Source organism: Amblyomma americanum, chromosome 1 (genome assembly GCF_052857255.1).
Source record: "Amblyomma americanum isolate KBUSLIRL-KWMA chromosome 1, ASM5285725v1, whole genome shotgun sequence".
Taxonomy (NCBI): domain Eukaryota; kingdom Metazoa; phylum Arthropoda; class Arachnida; order Ixodida; family Ixodidae; genus Amblyomma; species Amblyomma americanum.
Genome location: NC_135497.1, coordinates 133,289,989 through 133,313,040, shown reverse-complemented (window position 1 = coordinate 133,313,040; position 23,052 = coordinate 133,289,989). Strand labels below are relative to the sequence as shown.

General features: G+C 44.7%; 1 protein-coding gene across 6 annotated transcripts in view; it reads left to right on the top strand.

Moving 5' to 3' along the window:
- The window catches only part of Prp4k (Pre-mRNA processing factor 4 kinase), a 99,794-nt gene that overhangs the window by 17,598 nt on the left and 59,144 nt on the right, over window positions 1-23,052 (top strand). For all 6 annotated transcript variants that reach the window (XM_077646937.1, XM_077646932.1, XM_077646933.1 and 3 more), the window contains 5 exons: window positions 1,728-2,357; window positions 6,872-7,069; window positions 11,614-11,727; window positions 17,856-17,940; window positions 18,970-19,074. In XM_077646937.1, the coding sequence (XP_077503063.1) occupies window positions 1,728-2,357; window positions 6,872-7,069; window positions 11,614-11,727; window positions 17,856-17,940; window positions 18,970-19,074 (1,132 nt within the window). The remainder of the gene's footprint in view (window positions 1-1,727; window positions 2,358-6,871; window positions 7,070-11,613; window positions 11,728-17,855; window positions 17,941-18,969; window positions 19,075-23,052) is intronic.

Genomic DNA, 23,052 nt, shown 5'->3' with positions numbered 1-23,052 from the left:
TTTATCATATTTTTTTGTTGCCTTTCAAATGGAGGTTTGCCGCTGTCTTTTTGAACACAGAGTGCATTAGTAACTTCTGTGCAATCCAGTTTTTGGGTAGCTTCCAGCAAAAGGTGGCATCCAACTTCTGTTCTTGGATTCTGATAATTTCATTTCATTGCAGGCTGGCATGTATTTTTGTAGTGAGAGCTACACTGGGCTACCAGTCGAGTATTCGCGGTGGCTGGGAGAGGCCAGTTGTGCGCATGCGCCGTTACCATGGCAACCGGAGAGAAGCAGCAGGTGCGGCGCGCGCTTTGCCGTCGCCGCGGTCGCGTGCCCGCGCACCCGCTCCACCGTCAGAACAAAGCACACCGCTCTATCACCCGAACCGCGCGTCGCATGCGTAGCATTGCGTATAAAAGGCGGAGATGTAGTGGATGGCTGTATCACAACGTTTGACATGCATGCAGAGAAGGAGAGTACAGCCTCTGCTAAATGGTTGTACAGACAAGAGAAGACTAACTCTTCTGAACCTGAGGTTGTTGCCTGGCACTTGACTACTCAACAAAGAGAGAATGTGCTTAAGAAGGCGAAGGGAGCAGCGGAGATACCAGACTGCCGAGCGTTATAGACGGCGCATAGCCGCCGAGATGGAGCCTATATGTCTCTCATTGCTAAACATACAGTGACCACAACAAGGTCAGCCAGAGAAACGTACCTCTCGCTACGTATATCCTGGCATAGCCGAGCTAAGCCACTGGAAATTTTTTTTTCTTGTAGTTTAATTCTAATGCTGGTGGCATTTGTCAAATGCTTGCATGTTATTTGTTTGTCAAATGTATGCATACTATAAGCATTCATAATATATTACTGCTTTGTGCCTCCTTTTGGCTGCAAAATCTGTGGTGAAAACTTGCACAGAATTCGTGAAGTGGTTACTGATTTGATGAGATTGTGGTGACGTGTTGATGCGGGGCACATTTGCATTTCATGGGTGCTATTTATTGAGATATCTCTGTCTCTTACATCCACAACTGCGTTAGAAAGATAGTGTCCTCTGAAAACTTGACTGGCAGCTGAGAGCTGCCATGCAGCTGTCATCTTGTGATCATTCAAGGGACACAAGCTCTATAGTAGCACGCAGTATCTCTCACGAAAACATGACACACTAGTAGGAAATGCTGCACATTCCTTATATGACAGTTTATGCAAAGAGATGGTGGGGCATGTTGAGTCATAGGAAACCATGCTGGCTTGCAGGCAGAGTCTGTATGCAGCAGTATAGAAATCTGGCCTTTTCTTGTGGGAGACCTCTTTTAGCTTGCTACGTGTAGGTAGCGGAGTTGACGAGAAAAATTGTGCATCACAAACTGCTTAGAAATATTTGTCTTTTTGAGTAGCTTCTGGCACTGTGCATGGCCAGGTTTCTTGCATAGACAGTCCAAATCACTGTCACTGGTGTTATTCCATTTGATGTCTGAGATGTTTCACATTGGTGGGCAGTCATCTTGTCAGTGTGGACAGCTATTTCGGCATGAGAGCAATGTCATCTTGAGGCATGGTGGACTTTTGACCTTTTTGATGTCAGTGCCCGCCTGGGAAGTCCTAAATGGGAATGCAGTCTTTAATTTAAGTATTTTTTTCACTGAATTGTAGTTTTTTTTTTGCATACATACTCCAAGCATTTTACTTTTAACTGATTTTGTTTAGAACCTCAAATTAAGCATGTGTATTATCTTTGGCAGGAAAGCACACATAGAAAAGACACAGAAGGACACCTCCACCAGTCCAACACTGAAGCGGTCTGCTCCAAAAAGGGAAAGTCCGTCCTCACGGCACCGGAAGAGCCCAAAAAGAAGCCCTTCAAGGCGAAGCTCACCACCTCGGAAGTCTCCATTGCGGAAATTGTCACCTATCCGAAAAACCTCCCCCAGCCGCAGGCTTTCTCCATCTCATAAGAGCACATCTCCAGTCCGCAGATCCTCTCCGTCCCGTAAGACGTCCCCCTTGCGAAGAGCCTCTCCTTCAAGGAAGGTGTCTCCTCCACGCAGGATGTCACCTTGGAAAGTGTCCCCTTCACGCAGGTCATCCCCTCCACGTAAGGTGTCACCTGCCCGGAGGGTGTCACCTTCTCGAAGGGTGTCGCCACTGCGGAGGGTATCGCCGCTTCGAAGGTCATCACCGTCAAGAAAAGGGTCGCCTTTACGAAAAGCCTCACCTAGTCGGAAGGCCTCGCCATCAAGGAGGTTGTCACCACCGCGTTTTCGAGCTGAGCTTGAGCGATGGCGATCAGCATCACCTAGGCGCACTGGGGATCGGCATGTTCCCAGAAGTCCTTCACCTCGGTATCCTTCTCGGCGCTTGTCACCGCCCAGGTAGGTCATGGTGCAGTTGCCAGGTGGATCTTTAGCTTAGCTTTATGCCAGAGCAACTCAACTATATTGTGTTATGATGCCTTCAAAGCCTATCATGTTGCCTTCTCTTCTGGTTATTTTTGAGGTGCATGTGCTTGGGATGTGTGTGCTTTGGGCCTGCAGAGCCTCTCCCAGAAAAAGCCTCTGGCACAGCTTGTTTTTGAGAACCACTGGCTTGCACCAAAATTTTGTTGCGCAAGTTGGAGTAACAAATGTACACTGAAAAATAAAAGCACACATCAGTTTGATAATTTGTGTGCAGTCAGTGCAATTGCAAGGCAACTCTTCAAGAGGCATTCTCTATAGCTTTGGAATGTAAAATTTTTCCTTTTTTACATTTTAGAAGGAAGTTTTGTAAAATTATCTTTAGACTTTTTCAAATGTTTGAGTGTGATTGCTTGTATGAGCTAAAAACTTTGAGGATTTCAGTGGTTTATTGCAGGTTTGTTACATGGAAAAGGTGAAAGATGTTACATGGAAGCCATCCAGTTTGAACAGGTTAATAAATCTGTCAGCCATTAATAGGCAAGCCTCTTTTGTAATGGTTTGTAACACTTCGCAGTAATGCATCTAATGTAGGCTAAACATTATAGTACAGGAGAATCGATGAGAGCTGCCACAGTGTCTTACTGGTTATGGTGCTCAAATGCCCCCCCACCCCCCCACCGCCACCTAGAACAAATTACCTTGGGCCCCTCCCGAAAAAAATTCCTGGCTACTTGCCTGTCGTGCACTCAGTGCTGCCTGCACAGTGCCGACAGTGCGATTGCAAGTTGCACGATGCACACCGCGAGTTAGCGATCACCAATGTTGTGAGTGAGCGGTGGGGCGCAGCGCGTACATCGCTGACGTCATGATTGTCAGTTGCGCTGTATGCATCGCAAGCAGTGAGCGGCAACGCATGGCTCACACATCCTGTTGTCACGATTACCAGTCACGCAGCATTCACTGTGAGCAGTGAGCGGTGGTGCACGGCCCACACATTACTGACGTCGTGATGTACATACTCCCCATGAGTAGTGAGCAGCGGCGCGTGGCCATGATTAAATCCCATCGTCCATAAGCAGATCAGCATTAATGCAGTTCTTATGCTTTAGCATATCTCGCTGTCTGAAGTGCAGAACCAGAAGAGCATTTGCTGCAAGAGCACCAAAACCTGTAGAGTAACATCCATTGCAGTACAACGAGCTGATTATGATTTGAAAAGGTTGTATGAGTTACGAGTTTCTCGAGTTATGTGAAAGCCAGTTATGTTTTTAAGCTCCTGCGCCCACTTCATTACATGTGAACTACTATTCTGTGGAGATCATCTCTTGTTTATGTATTATAACCACATAACATGCATGTAAACCTTTTGTAAAAACAGTAAAACCTTGCTGATACGTCTGAAAAAAATGTGAGGAAATAATGTGTTATCTGGGAAAATGTATGATCCAAACTGCCTAATTTTGGAAAAAAATGTGAATGTTGGATGAAGTACAAAGGCATTTTTTAACAATTTCACTTCATAAAAATGTAGATTAGCATTTGTTGGCACGAAGGCTGAACCTTTTTAGTGTTCTCAGAAATCGGTCCACATTTGTGTTTTCTTAAGCGCGGAAGGAACTTCATGTTTTGGTCCGTCGACAGCAATGGCAAAGGTTTTCAATTTTTTGCTCATCATTTTCGGATGCTTCGCCTCCTTGTATCTGTGCACTGTGGAAAGCTGCCATGGTGGCTGACTTTCACAGTGTGTTTGCTCATCATTAGGAGTATGTAGAACTACTTTTTCACAAACATACATGAAAGGAGTAATGATAGCACTGAATTGAGTATGAATTGAATATTCATGGGAATATTCACTACTTGTGCAAATATTCATACATTATTTGTGCGAAACAACTAAACGTTAACAATGGTGCTGCAGTATGGCGCTATAAATCATAGACCTCTCTTAAATGCAACACTGATCTTCATTAGGGAGTGCGCAGCATGAAGTCAAAATATATTAAATTTATGGTAGTCACGTCAGATGCATAGGAAAATTACCTTTTGCTTTGGGTGATGACGGCAAATAAACCAGAGTCACATTTCAATAGATGAGAGGTGCGGCACCTGTGAGCCATGGTATTCGAGATCGATGGTCAAGGCAGTGTTTGCTACACCTGCCTGAACTTTGTCGCATCACCGAGTCTTGGAGGCCATGCACAAGTGTTATGAACACCGTGACGTGAATCGACTGTGTCGCGGCACTGAACTCCGTCCCATGCAATCTGGTCGTGGCAGCATGCTGTCTGACGTTGGAGTTAGATGTGTTATTGAAACACTCATAGAAAAAAAAAACCACAGTATACCTTATTCAGAATAGTCTTTGAGCCAAATTTTCAAAAACTGTTTGAAAATCTGAGAACATGTCCGGTTCGTTTTGAATAATTTTGAACATGCACTGTTTGATTAGTGAATCAATTTGAAGAATGTTAAATTTTCTGTTTTAAAATTTAGAATGTCCGTACACCCCTACTCATCATGCTACCATATTTACACTATTGTAAGTTGACTCGAATGCAGGTAAGTCGACCGCCCCATATCGCATGTCAGAAAAAAAGAAAACTCGGAGGTTGCATACGCTTCACCTTTAAGAGTAGAGTGCAGTAGCGTTACCCAGCCATCGCCGCTTATCGTCAGCCTTTATCGGCAGCCGCGCGTGGGCATGCCTGTGGGCCAAAAGGAAAATATTAGTCACTGGACTACTTGTCCACACTTGTGCTGCTGTTGTCATCGCTGCTGTCGTCCCGCAGCATGTCGTTCTAACGTCGTCATCCAGCGAAATTCCGCACTTCGCAAACAACCACAGCACGTCGTCGTCCCACAAAATCCCGCACTTCACAAACAGATGCACCACGACATCGTGTGGATCAGCTGAAAATTTTGCCTCGCTGCAGCCGCCACACCTGCCTGTATCACCCGTTCCAAGACGTCGAACTTGCAGCCCGGCGTGCAGTTCCTTTCTTCGGCGTAAAGAATGACAGCCATCTTGAATGTAGCTGTGAACGACCACCGGACGCTTACCGGACCGGGAGCACAAATGACTTTTGACAAAGCACTACTTCAAAAATTTGTATAACGTGTTTGGCAGTCATCAAATGCATAAAACAAAACAAGAGAAACTATGCGTGCGCGGCGTCAGCTGTTCCATCAGCTAGCGACACTTCCCAGAAGCGCTGCTGTTCAAAGTGACGGTGCTGCCGCGAATGGAACAGCGGCCCTTCCATCAACTATCAACACTCCCTTGAACGCAGAGGGTGCAATTGAAAGTAAAAAAAAAAAAAGAAAAATCCTTCCGGAAAAACGCACAGAATAGCTGAACGCTACTGGATAGAGCCGTAGAGCAAGCATAAAATTCCATCCTTACTGTAGCATCCCTGATATCTGGTTTGTCTCTGCTTTATATGTGCTGCCATGCTTTGGTTTCGATTGTAAGTCGACACCGCCACTTCAGATTTTGTAATAAAAAAAAAAAATAGGTTGACTATATATGGTACGTTCCAACACCCGGCTTGCTCGTACATAAGAGCATCGTTGCAGTTCTTAGACTTTTCGCCCTCTTGCCCTTAACACTACAAAAAGGCCGCTCCGTTTCTCCTCTTCATGCTGTGCCCCTGCAGGTATGGCCTGCTCGTGTGTTAACACACCAGTTTTTTTTCTTTGTGCTTCGCCTTCTTTACACCTAGGCACCACAGGGAAGCATAACAGCAGTTGACTGCTGCGGTGATCCAGCTCCTCATGTCACTTGTTGCCAGGTTTGGCCCACTTGTATGTATGTGTGCGGTTGGTTCCTAAACATATTATATGACCAGAGTTTGTCAAAATTTTAATTGTAGTAGCAGGGAAATTGTGATATCCTGGAATGTTTTAACAGGGAGGAAAATAATGCTTCTCTGTGGGACATCTTTAATGCCCACGATTTTGAGCATATGAACCGAGAACGTATCAGTAAGGCTTTTTATTTTAGTCGAATATAGAACTACTACCATATGTCGGTTATCATGAAATAGTACATTGTATGTGGCTCATGAGGTTTCATACAGGGGAGGAATTCTTATGATTCAAAATTTGTGTAAAATTCCCATATAAAGTATTGCTTTTTGTGTTTCTTCAGCATTCCTTAGAGCATGTGGCCTGGGCAATAATTTAATCAAAAACAATTTAAAAACGTCACTTAGGGTACAACCTACTCATATCCAAAAAGGGCGGGATGGGGCATCCTTGTTTTGCATGTCTCCTGAGTTGTTGTTTATGATGATGTTAATGATGTGACAGATTATCACTATCATCATCACTGTAGAGTAGCTATTCTCATGCACATGTAAGCTGTGAAGTGACCATCCACATTACATTGGAAAGCCTGGAGATATTTGACTGGTTAGCGCAATGCGTCATATGTTTAGCACGAAATGAGGCAGTAACACAGTGCTGATCTTGTACATTTTAAACAGGAACAGTGGTCGAGAAGCCGGCAGGGATATGAATCGGGATGTCCGCCGTGATAGTCGTGAGGCTGGACGGGAACGAAGCCCACGGCGGGCAAGACCCCGGAGCCCACTGCGGCGCAGAAGTGGACACTCACGTAGCCCTCGCAGAGGAGACTTCCGGTCACTAACTCTGCGAAGTCGCTCTCCTCATGGAATGGGCAGGTTGGTCAATTTTGACCCCTCTTGTATTGGCTTTCGTTGGAAAAAAAAACTTTCCTTTTAAACTTTGTGACTATTGAGACCTCGAACTCTAACAAAATAATAATTTGCCTGATATTAAATTGTACTTTTAAATGTGTATTATTCAAATTTTGACTACATTCTGTTGCTAGCATGGCCTGTGAAACTGACTGTGTGGGTGGACACCTACCTTAGAGCCTTCAATGGGGCAGTAAAAGCTCATTAATTTGACCCCTGTTAATTCAGAAATCCGGATAATTTGAACTGCTGGCTTGGTCCCAGCCAAAGTTTCATGTAATTTTATGGCGCCGGATGCTTGGTAATTCAAACGCTACGGGTCTCGCACTGGTTAATTCTAACAGGGTCCTGAAGGGAGGCCGTGTCTCCGTATGGCTGCTGTGGCAAGAGATTGTCAAAATAGCCATGCTAAAAACCCAAGTTTCATATTGCAGAGTCGTTCACACACCTTTGACGTTCACGTGACAGCAGGCATGACTACAGACGGCCTGGTCTCCGAGAATGGTCCGACACTCACTTTTCTGAACTTAGCGCTAGCCTGCAGCAATGACTGGTTGACCAGCCAGAATCAGCCAGCCAACCTAACCCAGCTGAGCACAGTTTCGGACGCTGATTGACGAGTCGCTGGTGTTTTCTCCCCCCTCCCTTCCCCGTTTTTTTATGGCTACTGAGCTGTTTCCTCTGAAACTGCGCACTCGTGACGTTCTCTTCGCTGTTTGTGCGGTGAAGCCTCCTCACATGTGATGGTGCTGCTTATGAGCGGTGTGATACAGTAGCAATGGAGCTTCCAACACGGTGCACGATAAAGGATGTGGGAGACCCTTACGATTTTGGAGCAGTTGTGCTTCGATGCTCCCGACAGTATGCATGCAGTAAAGCATTGATAAAAACGTGAAAAATATTCCTTGCTACTCTGATCTCACCTCAGAATTGGGCTGCCATTGCCTAGTCTTTCACCAAATAAATGTACCATAAAGCAAGCAGTTTTTTACAGTTTTTCGGGCTTATTTGATAATTCGAACATGCTTTCTGGTCCTTGAACGAGCTTTTACAGTAATTAGATCATGAAACAGGGCCTGTCATAGGCACCTGTGCAACATTTGTGTTTGTCTTGTTTCCCTACACTTTCCTCTTCAGATCTATGAGCCATTTGCTTCTCTTGCCAAAGCCCCCGTCTTGTTGCTCATGTGGTTGATGCTTTGTGAGCTATGCTCACAGATATGCACAGTTGGTGTAAAAAATTGAGCTGACATTTGGGCATGTGTTCTCAAAGCATCCTTTAATGGTGATACTTTCATATTTGTATGGCTCATTTGCTGCAGTGGCTCGCTGCTGTGAAAGGCATTTACTGACATCAAGGTTTTGCTAATACATTGTATTGAACTTTGTAGGTCATGCATGCACTTGGCTGGCTTGATTCCACAGTTCCATCCTTATGTTAGCATGTTAGTGGCATTTCAACATACAGTAAAAGCTTGTTAATTCAGACTTCGAGGGACCGGAGAAAATGTTCAAATTATTGAAGGACCCTGCAAAAGCTGTCAAAAATTGCTGGCAGTACGATAAATTTCCTTGGTGAAAGACTGGGCAGTGGTTGTCTGATTTTAAAATGAGAACAGCCTGGCATTGACTGTTTTTTATGTTTGTGTTTTTATCACTGCATTTTTGGGTGCATACTGTTTGGAGTATCGAAGCAGAACTGCTCCGGAATAGTAAGGGCCTCCCGCATCCTTCATGGTGTGATGTGGTGAAACTCCACTGCTACCGCATCACACCCATTAAAAGCTGCACCATTCTGTGTGAGTGAGCTTCACTGCATGAACGCCACGTGATGAGCATGCAGTTTCGGTGCATTGGAAGAACGAAATCACACAGATGCAAGCAAAGGGAATGGTGCCAAAGTGACGAGAAAACACCAGCGGTGCGCCAATTGGTGTCCGAAACGGGGCTCAGCTGTGTTAGGCTGGCTGGCTGATGCTGATTGGTCGAGCCTCCATTGCTGCAGGCTGGTGGGGAGCCCAGAAAAGCGAAACCAAAACTAAGTGGTCAGACTGTTATCGGATATGGGGCCCACCCGTTTATCGTTACTCCTGCCGTGGCAAACACGTAAGAGGCGTGTGACGGGCTATGCAGCATGAAATTTAGGTTTTGAATAGGGCTATTTTGACAATCTCTTACCGCGCCAGTCATACCAGGACGCGGCCTTTCTTCGGGAGTATGTTTGAATTAACTGGTGCGAGACCCTTAGCGTTTGAATTAGCGTTTTGCACTGTAGACTTGCATAGGCAAGTCAGCAGTTGGAATTATACTGATTTCTGAATTAACGAGGGTCATTTTAACAAGCTATGTCTGGATCTCAAGGCTTGTTTATTGAGCTGCTGTAGTAGTGGAAGCGTCATTTTTGTTGATGAAGCCATAACATTGAAGCGTTCAGGGTGGCACTTTGTTTCTGAAGGAACTTGCTAGAAGCTTATGTGTTCATTGATCTGTGTCAGTGCACTTGATGTCTTTTTGAAGTTACCTGGATTCATGTTGGTTAGAGTGTAATGTTCTCTCAAATGCATAGCACCACAACTTCTGGCTACACCTATCAGCTCACCTCACAGCCTTCTACAGTGGAACCTCGGTGATACGAATCTCACAAGGTCGCGAAAAAAATCATATCATACGAAATTTTTTTATCATCCAAACAAACAAAATTAATATGCAGAAGCATGGAAAATGCATGCACACAGATCTGTTTATGGCTGACAGGATTTATTCACGGCCGCGCACAGCCGCTCACTGCTAGCGGTTGCGCATTGCACGATTAGCGATCGCGACATCGGCGATATGCGAGCAGCGCTTAGTGCTTGAGGGTGCGATTGCAGCTTCTGTGTTCATATCATCCGATGTGACACGGGAGAGAGTTCGGAACATCCAGAATTCCGCACGTTGTGCACAATGCACTCTGGCCGGGGAATTTAATTTACGATTCCGTATCATCGCGAAATTGCTATCAGCCGTGTTCGTATCACCGAGATTCTACTTTACTGTAAATGGTGATTTTGGTTCGTAAGCATCTCAGTATCGTGCTTAAACCGTAAAACACACCGGATGGGGGGGGTCATAAATAAATCACCTGTTGTTAGTTTTTAGTTTAATAAGCCTTCTTTTTGCTTCTGAGTGTCACTGCTTAGCTGGAAGTTGGGGTGCTGTGCTTTTGAGAGAGTGGACTCTCATTTGAATTAGAGGGCTGCTGCTTTGAAGTTTCTTTTGCCATGTCTAGTTTTCCAGCCAGAATGCACGTGATAAAAGTGACACGTCGTCATTAATTTTTCAAAATATATGAGTAAGTGTCACTGAAAGTAATTGCACTTCAGTCTTTTTTTCTAAGAACAGTTTCTGAATGGAGTGCTGTACCGCAGAACTCTCTGTTGCTTTCCAATCATTCTTGATATCTTCACGGCTGGCTTAGTAGCTGCACTGTAACCGCATTTTCAATTGTGTTTTTGTATTGTTTATTTTGTGCCATCTATATTGTTTGGTACTATCATACTTGCTTTGCTTTTCCCCTGTATGTATTTCCCTCTCCTGCTTGGACATACAGCATGTCCGCAGTATTCAATAAATAAATAAATAAATAAATGCATGACAGGGAAGCAGATATCATGCACACTGTCATTTCTCAGATTCATGCCAAGCATACTTTGTGAGGAATCCACCATGTTGCCCACTGTGCAGAACAGAAGCGATTTCAAAGTTGAGCACTTTGGCACAAAAGGCAATGATTAAAGATGCTGAAAATGAGTCTGAAGCTGGACGTGCAACTGTGAGGCTTCCCAGCAGAAGTAAAGAAGAAAAAATGGTTGCTCAGTTCTTCCTTACTTTTTTCACTCCCTCCTTTATCCCTTCCCTTATGGCGGGGTTTGGGTGTCCACTGAGATGTGTAAGACAGTTACTGCGTCATTTCCTTGCTTCAAAACCAATTTTTTTCAGCTGAGTGAACGGAAGTGTGAGCAGCACGCTAGGGCAGTGTGTGTGTGTGAAGTGAAATCTGAAGGGAATTGAGATGAAAAGTGTGTTGTGAAGGAGTGTGCTACTCCTTTTTGCAAGTTAAGGGGGCTTGTATTTCTATTCCAACGCGAATGGAGTTCTGCATATGCTTGAACTGCCTGGGTTATGCCTCCTTGAAAATTACAATAATTATGATCCCTTTGTTCACAATAACAGAATATTACATACTTGTGGGATTGTTATAAGTGGCCTTATTGTATTGTGCAACTTTTTCTTTCATTGGCTCCGTAGAGCCACATGCACGGTGAATAGCCTGTGTACAAATTGTTCTAGAAAGAATGAAAAAAAAAAGTGTTTCCAAGTAGCATCGTTTTCCTTGGTAGGGACTAGCAAAACAGCGAATTCAGTCTATGCCATGGTGAAGCTGGGAGTGAAGAACAGCTGTCTTTTGACAAACTAAAACCTTCAGCATTATCTTATCAGGACTTGCACGGATTTATTGGGCATTACAGGAATGACGACCGTGGGAGGCATGGTCGAGATCACTGGGATCGCAGAGATGACAGGGGAAGGCACGCAAACAGCTCGAGAAAGAAGCCGAAATCACCTTCCTCTTCATCGGATGAGTAAGTGCCACTGAAAATAATTGCACTTTAGTTTGTCAAGGTAATCTGTGTGAGGCAGGTAGATTTTTCGCAGTGGCCATGCGGTTGGCCAGTGTCTAATGAAACAGTGTGTGAGTTGTTTGGCCACCAATCCAGCTTTCAAGTTGGCCTTGTAAAAGGTTTTGTGCTGCAGATACAAGAGAGTTTTAGGATAGGGAAACACAGTGCTTGGGGGGCCCCAAGCAAATAGCGGGCTGCAGCGCTGCAGACACATAGACCGGTGACTTTTAGAGTGGGGTATTTCTCTATCCAGCCCCCCAGGCTTTTTTGTTTTGTTTTAATACGCCTGGCTATTTTTCTGCAGCACATAATGTATGTTTAATATAAAACAAGCTTGCGCAAACATCAAGGAATGCGTTTGAGTCTTATTTGGATTGTTTGCCACGTGCAGTGCCATTTTGGCTGAAAAGCGAGTGCCCAGTAATGTCGTCTCACAATTTTATTTTACTTTCCATTTCATTTATGGCTGCATGAATAAAAACCACGAATAAAAAGCAACGTGTTAAATGTCAGTGCTTTGTGACAGCTTTTTTAATGCAAAAGCATTACTAGTCCCATTTCGAGACAAGTCGGCGGCGTGTGTGTGTGGGCACATGCATGCATATGTGCACTTACAGATGGTACAGAAAATTGCAGCACTGGCAAGAAAAATGGGGTGATGTCATCAAGCGGCCGTGTGGCGCCACACATCAAGCTGAGCACTACCACTGCAGACAATTCTATACATGTCATTGTTCTTTATATACTTGACACTGGCTGACCTCCATATAACACCAGCTTTCCTGACAGTCGTACCTAAATTGTGACGCAACCGTTTGTTGTACAGGTGTTCCGGGCGATGTCAAATGCTTTCTCGTGCATATACAGTAGCTTACGTGTGCTAGTCAAGTTGAAGGCTAGCTTGTGACAGGGATTTTTTAACCGACGACATATGCACCTTCAGTTGTATGCCTTCCCAGACTTGTATCAAAATTGTGATGCAACCATGCGTCTTACAGCGTTCCGGGTGGTGTCATATGCGCGTGTAGGACTCTCGGCAGAGACACACTTGTAGATAAGAACTTTATTGCATATACAAACATTATGCGTAAACAGTGCACCTAGGGACAATAATGCTCTCACATTCCCTCACGTAAGCAGTCTTAAGTGTGTCCGCCGAATTTTTTTTTTGACCAAGAACTTTAGCCTATTTGATCCCATAGTCTTACCCTTTTGATCTCTTATGCCTACTGCGACCAAGCGACATGTATACTTGCTAAGCATAGCAGCTCTCTAAATCCGGAAGCAGTCTGAAAATTTTATATAAACCAAAAGCTTTGTACACCTTTCATTTGCTTCGAACGTGTGACAGTGTCGTGCCAATGGTGACTGAGTGCTAAAGCGAGCGACCCCCGTTACGACGGATGTCGCCATGCTGCCACAAGGTGGCATGGGGTGCCCGCTGCTTCGGAAAAAAAAACTGCAGGAGACGCTTAAGCTTTGCCTTCAGGGTATGACATGATAGCATAATGGATTAATGCCCGTGTACAGTAGAACCCCTGTATAGTAAAGTAGCTCAGACCAACAAAAATATTTACTATATCAGGGTTTTTACTATAGCATCAGTTGTTGGTGATGGCGTGGCTCTGCCTATGCTCTCTGGCTGCTTTCTAAGCATGAAGTATTGGTTTATAAAAGAAGCAATCAAAATTCCTTACATCCTGCTATTATTGTCCCTTTATGCAATAATTGTTTATTTTCAGTTATTACATGTTATCACGTTTTCGACTTGGTTTACGTCTTGTGGAAGTATACTGCATTTGCCCCAATACAATGCGGCTGCGAATATAATGCCAGTTTGATTCCATGTGAAAAGTAAAGCTTTGCATCCCCACAGCGTCGTCTTCCGTGGCCTCAGCGTCATTTAAGAGGCAGTAGTTAAAAAAACGCGTGCGAAACAGTCAGGTGTGGCAAAACTGCCTACACAGTGCTTTATGCTGCTGTGCTATGAACGCACGCCGTTTTTTTCCCTTTTGTAGTTCTCACTGCACTCTTACTGGCCTTGCTTTCTCAGCAACTCGCGCCGCCTTCTTTGTGAGCTCATAGACAGCTTTACTTTTTCCGTGCGCGCCGCACGTTTTGCCTCACGGCCTCAAGGGCTGTAAGTTGGCTTCTCCTCGCAGCTTTTAAGCTTGGTGGTAAAGCCACCTCAAAAAAGCGCCGTTTTATTGTATTTGGCATCTATATTCCTCGCTATCCTAGACTTCGCGCGCTCCGCGGTGTCATCATTCCGCGGGAAGTACATCGCCACGGCCACACTCTCTTTACTATAGCCATTTCTTCTTCTTCAAAAAAAAACAATCGTTACTATGACCGAAAAAAAATGTACTATAGTCGTCTATGGAAGGCGAAATGGGACCGCAGCTTCACTTTGCTATTTACTATAACCGAGTTTACTGTAGTGAGGTTGTACTGTAGAATTGGTGATTTTCTATTCTACATTCATAGATCGCTGGGAGTCCTCATGCCATTCCTGGCACAGTGGCACAGCGGTTAAGCGATGCGCCACTGTCCAGGCAGGTAACTGTTTCAAACACAGCCACCAGTGGGGCTTGTAAGACTCAGGCTGCTCTTCCTGAGCAACCTTTTTCAACTAATTAATTTAACTGCCACCTGCCAAGGATGGCAAGTTGTGCTGCCATCACATTGTTACGTGACCTAGGTTGCAGGTGGGCCACCTGCTTTTTCGTTTGCAATGCCGCTACCAGATTTTCTGCTGAATGGGAAGCCTTAACACAATCGCGTTGATAGCATTCGCCACTACCTGCAACCCAAGATGCAAAGCGTGCCTTGTGTTCTGTTCATTTGCATCCGATGCCCTAAACTTAGGGCTGGGGTCCCCATATTGTAAACCTCTCTAATGGAAGAGGCCAATCGTAGCAGTAAAAAAAGAACACCTTGTTGCGTTTGTAAATGGAATTGCATTTTGGCATTTAGTTGACGTGAGGAATGAAAAAAACGGCAATATAACTGCTGATACATTGCTTGGTATCATTCCAGCTCTTGAAATAGGCTTTAAGTGTTGTGGGGAATTAAAACTACGTATCAGCTTTTATATTGCAGCTTTTCATGCCTCACGTTACTTAGTGGCCATCTACACGTCACAGGCATTGTTTGGTTGATTAAGATGAAACCAAAACAGCATGAAAGAAAAATTCAGTTATAAATTACTCCGTGGTCGTAGGTAAATGCCACACAGTGATTTATGTACTCTGATGTCTTGAGCGCCCCCTCGCCTTCCAGGGAACGGGGTCCGCAAGCCGTGGTTTCGCCCGACGAGTGGGACATCCACAGCCAGTACAAAAAGACCGGTTAATTCCGGACCAAAACAATGGTTTGAAAGGGGCACATCATAGAACAACGGAGCCAAGCATGCCCTTCCTCTTGGGACAGCGCAAGGCTAAGGCTACAAGAAAACAGGCGCTACAACTGAGCGCGACAGAACAAAAATACAGAGTTGAAAGGGCACTTCAAAAGAACTACACAGAAAGTACAGTAAGACATGGATGACACCAAGCGGCAGCGATGCCGGCTTTAAATGCTACATGAAACCTGGCTGCTTGCGTAGCAGCCACTCGCGCCAAGCAACTATTCTATTCGGTACGGTGCCACCCCGAAGTCCGTGTACATCCTGCTGGCTCGTGCTGACTGCCGAATCCGTGACCACGCTCTAGCAACGCTTCCACAGGAATCCCCTTGCGCGGTGCTTCGCTGCCCTTTTCAAGCCTTCACCGCAGCGATCGCCACATCTGGCGAGCAACAGTTTGGTCATGTGCAGCTGCGCTGCCTGCATGCGCAACTAGAATTGACTAGAAGAGAGCGCACGCAGTTTAAATGACTAAAAAAGGGGCCGTACAGCCCTACAGTTTAATGTATAATTTTAAAGAAGAAAGCACGCAACTAAAATTACGCATCTATAGTCCTTTAAGAGGCATGGCCTGCCACTGACTGCATGGGGTAAAAATGTTCATTGAAGCAGTTCTCTGTCCCCTTAACAAATAAAATGAGAATAAACCTTGTTTTGCCTTGTTTCCATACACAGCTTTATTTTCCTGGTTTCTGTGTGGTACCGTTGATGCACCAGCGAAGATGTGTTTTCATTCGGTGCCTGCGCATAGAACCGATCGGCAAGGCAAGTGACACGGGCAGAAAACGCCGCACGATGGTGCCGCTCGCCGCCATCGCCTGGGCTTGTGCGGCCGAGCGAAAGCTTCACGCCCGGTGAGGCGACGGCCGGAAAAACTGCACTTGTGTACCTTATCCGTATCGAAAAAAGCGAAACAAGCAGCTACATATCATATCTTCACACTTTATTACTAATCAGTGAGGAACTTCTGCCATATTCTTGAATTTCGGTTGACGGTGGACCGCCGGCCCCTTTCGTGACGAGGCCTAGCAAGTACGCAGGATTCGTGTGTGCGATTTCGGCGATTGCGGAGGGCGAATTCGCAAGTTTTAGCGCCTGCAAATAGCTGTCGAGCGTAGTTTTGGCTACAGTGCCCTCAAAGCGATGACTGCCTACATCGCAGGATGCGAGTACATTAAGGGTGAAGTGCCGATAAATGTGACCCGGTCTGCATAGCATGTGCAGAAGGCAGCCGGCAGCAGCCGTCAGCGTCGACTGTGGACAACAAATCTGGTTGTTTCCATTAGTTCAAGTAATGTCCGAACGTATTTTTAGCTAAACCGATCTAAAATTAAATTTTGGTGACATAAAAGCTAGAAAGCAGATACAATTAGCGGAAAGCGCCATATATATTTCTACGCAAAGCGTTTCCCAAGCAAGCGATATAGCATCATCGGCGCTTATTGCAGTGTTATCATGGTGTGTAAAGGAGTAAAAGTGCAATTTGTGAGCAAGAGTACGTAATATTTAAGATAAGGATAACCCACCTGGCATTTTATGCCACGCAAATGAGCAGTACTGTTTGCGCACAGCCGTGTAAACAACCTCAGCGCGGGGCTGCAGTTGTAATCGTCGCACTCCTGGGGCACAATGTGCACGCACAGCAAAATGCTGTACTATTATTTCGAAGCACTCATTTAGACGGTGGTGACTATTCATCGGTGTGGACAGTGAAAGCATTCGAGCCACGTAGGGTTTTGCAAGCGGCTTGGTTCCTGCAAAAAGGTTCTATGAGTCGAAGGAAATGTATGTTCGACTTACAAACGTGTACATGCAGCACGGAAGTCGTCGCACTTGGCACTTTTCTCTGCTCCTTTCGTGCCTCAAGGTTACTGTAGTGCACCTTTTGATAATTTGAGTTTAATTATCGAGTGATGAATAGCGGACAAGAACTTGGTAGCTAGCTACAAAACGCCGCGGCTTCACGGCGCACATTGGCGAAGGCATGCACGGCACGTGCTGCTTTTTACATACGGGAGCACTTGACTGCTCAAAAGAGACCACACTCATAACATACGAACAGCATGCTTCTAAGCGTAAGTAATAAAGCAGGGGTTCATCGATATCTGTTTCCTCAACAATCTGAAAGTGGGCACCACGAGCAACCTTTCCAAGGATCACTCAGCTCGCGTACTAAGTTGAAGGCTTCCCAAAAGAGAACACGGAAAACGCATTTTATTTTGCTAGGCTAAAAGAACAAAACTTTTTGAGCGACCGCTGTCTACGGAGTGCATGCAAGCACCTCAACAGCTCGCAGCAGACGACGCGTGGCGTGTATGCGCTCGTGACGTCAGCAATCAGAGGTTACCAGACCAGCAAGCAGTTCACAATAGAAACGAAAAAAATTCGTTTAAAAAATATTTACCGCAGAGAATCAACTGAAAATCGGGGGAATTGTAATTTAACCTGTTGGGAATTAAAGGCGATAAGCAGGGTATGCGTGAAAATAGGCTGTCATGGCCCCTTTACGTATTGGTCATTGATAGTTGCGCTTGATTTTATTTGATCATTTATATAATAGTTTGCTTTGTAACTTGCTGTGCACCTAAATGTTGTTCATTCAGTTTTGGTGTTCACTCTTAATTGACAAAATTTCATTTGACTGTTATTTTTGAGCCTTATACATATCTTGGATGCCTTATAGGATTGAAGATATAGAAATCGAGGAAGATGAAGATGAAGAGAAGGTGATTGAACGGCAGCGACAGCAAAGGCAGGAGCTGCTTAAGGTGTGATGAGCAAAAATTTTGTTTGAATTTCACTTACTTAATCTGTAAACATTTTTGTGACTTTCATAGTTAAGCATGCATGCATATACCCTAGCATGACATTCATTTAGATTTTTGTACTGTTATGGTCATACTGCCATCCCATAAAAGTTTTAAATCACATTTGTGTCTTGATTTTTAAGTTTCCTCATGCTTGCTTTCACTTTGTACAGATGAGGTGCAAGTGATTTAATGGTCATGTGATCATTCATTAAATTTTTTTTATTTATTTAAAAAGTTGTTTGGGGATATTCAAAACTCCGCAAGTGCGCTTTCTCGCATAATAATGTTGCCCAAGACAAGATGGCTGACCATGCGTTCTCAGTTGAAACAAAGCAAGAAGGACTTGTTTTTTTGTTTGATTCTTCCAAAATATGTTTTTTACATTCTATCCACACCCTTAGCGCTTTTCCTGTACCCTTCGCAGTTTTGGCCGCCGCGGTGGCTCAGTGGTTACGATGCTCAGCTGCTGACCCGAAAGACGCGGGTTCAATCCCGACCGCAGCGGTCGAATTTCGATGGAGGCGAAATTCTAGAGGCCCGTGTACTGTGCGATTTTAGTGCTCGTTAAAGAACGCCAGGTGGTCGATGTTTCCGGAGCCCTTCACTGTGGCGTCCTTCATAGCCTGAGTCGCTTTGGGACGTTAAACCCCCAGAAACCAAACCAAGCCAAACCAAATCTAACCAAACCTAACCTTCGCAGTTTTTTTATAGAGAAGTTGGCCATCTTGTCTTTGGCAGCATAGTTATGGGGGAAAGCACTTGCGGAATTTTGAATATCCCCTATTGCAGTGTACTTGCTTGCAAAGGACTGTGAACATGCTTGAGAAATCTTTTTCTGTGCAAAATTTTTCATTCATTTTTCGTGCAACAAAGTGGAGCCACTACAGCCAGTATATACATCTATAACCATGAGGTCTCAAGGGCTGTATCGCTGCTTCACTGTTGCACTGAAATTATTTACAACATAAATCTTGTGCAATGTTCCAGAGGTTGGGTGTTGAGAACCAAGTAGAAAGCAGCGGGTTTTCGTCACCAGTGCACTCAGCTGGCAGTGGAACCCATACTCCGGACTCTGTTACCATTGATAACATGGTGAGAGCTTTTTACATTTTTGAAGTGTAAATTATTTTTGCTTGACTTTCCTATATTGTGCTACAAACATTGTAGGTATGTCTTCCACTCAAGTTAAGTTCAACCTCCGTGAGGTGGTGCGTGTGCTGTGTGCTACAGTTTCTATAACGTTGTTTCTATAAGTTTTCTTAGCTGTGTAACATTCCCTTTGTTTCCAAAATGTATGTTGGCTGGGACGTTTTGAGTATTTTGTTGCAATTAAGATTTGCCTGAAATTTCAGCTGCAGTTCTCAGCTTATCATATCAGGTGTGTGAAACTTGCGATCAAATTGTGTAGCCTTTTCTTCTCATTGGTTTTTGAGGAGTTAATACACCTATGTGGCTCCACTGAGCTACCAGTAGTCAGGTGTGGGCTGCTCTGGTGCACACTTGATGTCTCCTTACATCTCTCTCCCTAATGTCATTTTTGTCCGTAGTGTGTACAGTACAGTCCCTTTAAAATGAACCTGAAGTAACCATTATCAGAAGTTCAAATGCCACCAAAAAGTACTTGCAAGCATGCCAGGTGTATCGAAGTCTCTGTCACGGGGAAGCTGAGTTAAATGGCCTTGAAGCAAGATGACTGCAAAAAGAGCATTTGTTGCATGATACATGACAAAAAAGCTCTGGGTTGTCTTTTCCTGTTTTTTTTTTTTTTTGGTTTGCTTCCAGTTCTGAGCGCTCCTAGTGTGCAGTGCTGGCTAGCTGCATGGTGCAGGTTCCAAGATCATGATTGCCTTTTTTTTTTTTCTTTCCATGTCTCTTGTGTTGCGCCTTCCGTGGCACGGCTGTTTTCAGCTTGCACAAGCAGATGCACCCAGTGTCTACGCACTTATTTTGTTCCACCAGAGGCAATGCGTGGCAGGTAATGCACAAGGCGTTGAGGTCTGGCCACATCTGACTTTCGTGCACGTCACCTGCCATGCTTGCCTCAGTCAGATGTGAAAACACGTGACATGATATGGGGGCCAAATTTTGAGCTGGTGTGACATGATGCCCTGCCAGCTCAAATTTGGCTTCTATCTATGAGCAAGTGCACCCCATTCCTACACATGGCCAGTGACGCAGGCACAACACCGAGACTTGACTGTGGCAGATCTCTGTGCTGTGTACACATCACCTGCCACACTTCCCGAGACAGACGCAAAATGCACGGAGAGGATTTTTTTTTTCTTCTTGTTTGCTAGCTAGCTTTTGGAGTGCCATACGGATATTCCACAGGTAGACATGTATAGAGTAAAAGCTCATTAGTTCGAACTTCGTGGAAAAAATGTTAAAATTATCGAATGACCCTGAAAAAAACTCGCAGGACGGTTACAACCATGTAACACGAGATTCAGCGATAGCTGTGGAGGCGTTTTGTTTTGGGGATATTTTGAGGTAGAAAAGATACAGTGACCTCATATCGCACTGGTGTAGTGATCAAGTGATGCACCCCTGCACTGGCAGGCGGCTGTTCCAAACAGAGCCACCCGTAGGCTTATGCGACCCTGGTTGACCGTGGTATAAAGTGAGTGTGTTAATGACCGGTGATACGTTAATACATCCACCGGTTGTCATGACATCCACTGGTGGGTGGATGTCATTATGCACCCACCGGTTACTTCAATGGTGACGACATGCAAGCCCCGTACAGGTGCCTAACAACTATTGCTGTAAAACTGACAAGAACCGCTTTCATGGTAAATTTTTTTGGGTGAATGACTGCACAATGGTCGTCTGCTTTTGAGATGGGCACAGTGTGGCAGTGATTATTTTTCTTTCATCAATACTTTATTATTTCCATGCTGTCTCCCGGGAGTGTTGAAGCTGGGGGTTTCTCCAGAAATTGAAGTTAGGGTGTAGTCTAAATTTATTGAGGGGAAAGGGGATGGGGAGGAGGGAGGGTGTGTAGGAAAATCACTGGTCAAAGCACAACAGCTCAAAAATGATAGGGGCCCCTGTGGCATCCTTCACAGTGTGATGCGGTAGCGATGGAGCCCCCTTGCAAGTGGCCATCAGTTCGTGTGAGAAGGCTTTACCGCACAAACAGTGGATGGCACGTGATGAACACGCTGTTTTTGGCACCCTCACTGCAATGGAAGAATTATGTGGATGGAAGCAAGGGAAACGTGCAGTGGTGCCAGCCAGCCTCCGAAATCGCACTCAGCTGTGCTCAGTTGGCTGGTTGATGCGCAGCCAATAGGTTGATGTGTGTCTGACAGGTTCGAGTCGCTATGGCTCAGTGGCTTTGGCATTCAGGTGCTGATGCCAAGGTTGTGGGATCGAATTTCGGCTGCGGCGACTGCACTTGGATGGGGAGGCAAAATGCAAGACATCTGTATGCCGTGCATTTTTAGTGCACATTAAAGAGCCCCAGGTGGTTCAAATTAATATGAAGCCCCCCACTACTTGACCCTTCATAGCCCATCGGAACATTAAACCATGCATACCATACTATATCAGACAAACAACACTTACCTACTAGTGTTCACGTTAGTTAAAACTGTTTTCACAGATCGGAATGGTGAGTTGATTTCTGGGCTTTAGCGATTCCTGTTGGCGGATGCGAGTTGCATGCCTCCATTTTTGCGTGCCTGTACTTTTACAAATGCATTCGGTTCGAGTCGGCTGGCTTACTGGGCCAATGTCCAATGTAATAGAGCAGTAGTTCAGTGTTGTGGCACACATGTGATAAAAAAAAAAGGGAAGCATGAGTTGAAAATCCACCATACACACTTGATTAAAGGCGTGTTTGTCTAATGGCCATACTCGTGGGCAGTAGAACACCAGTGATCAATAGAAAAATTCATGTTATTGAGGATACGCAGTTACCTATCACTCCGTGCACTATGATATGCACGTGATACATCAGTGGTGTTAGCTGCTATGTCCTGCTTCAGAGGCCGCAGTTGTAGATATTCTCTTCTGCCCATTAACATGCATATGTAATCCTGGCATCAGAAGAAAAATATGGGGCCATGACAGTGGAAAAAAAATCTTTAGTTGCATGACATGCAGTCGTGGTTTAAATGGCTGTGTAAAATGTGAACTGAATACGCATCTGCCTGCTGGCACTGTTAAAAAGTCACTTGCCAAAATGTGGAAGACGAATGTAACAGTTATCCAAGCTTGATTGCATCTCGTTTTCTCATACAGCCACTCTAGAGGCAGCTTACAGAATAGTGGCAGTGAGAGTTGTACCCGTCTTGAACCATTTGAGGGCAGATAAGGGTTATGTTTGCCGCACTCTATATGAGACCACACTTCAGTGGTTTTTCGTGCTATGATTGTACCAGCTGATATATACTGCTTCAAAATACAGTTCATGTAACTAAAAAAACATATTTTCGGTGCTGTCAACCTGCTTCAAAGCTTCATTTTGCCTGCTTCAAACCTGCTCCGAAATGCAGCTTTTCCTGCTCCTGAGATTGCTCCAGGAGAAAGTTTGTCAGTTCCACCCTATATGGGTGAACAAATAGATTACATACGTTATTCTTAAATGTTTGGTATTTTGAAATTCGTCGTAGTGAAATATTTTTCTATGCAAATATAGGTGTCCTGGCAGGAGTTTTTTAAAATTTTGTAGACCTGAAAAAAAAAAATCGTTAATGTGAGGTTCGTACACTGTATTGGTGGTACTAGTAATCAATTCGAGCCGTTACTTTGTTTTCCATTCCACAGATGACATGATTATTTTAGACTTCCAAATTATCGTCTAGTCATCATGTCATGTTTGAAACATTGGGCCACTGAGTAGCTTCGCAGCTTGTATGAAAAAAAGCTTTGTTCATGTTCTTTTTTTTGTTTTTGCAATGTTGTGAGAGCGATGCCAAAGTGCATTCAAGTGTTACCATCGGTACACTTGACTAGCATCAACTTCATGTAGTGAACCAAGACTACCATTGTTACCCGGCAATTGCAGGCCAGCCCTAATGTACTGTTGACAGCAAAAGTTTGCGGAGTGTGAGTTCTTAGAAA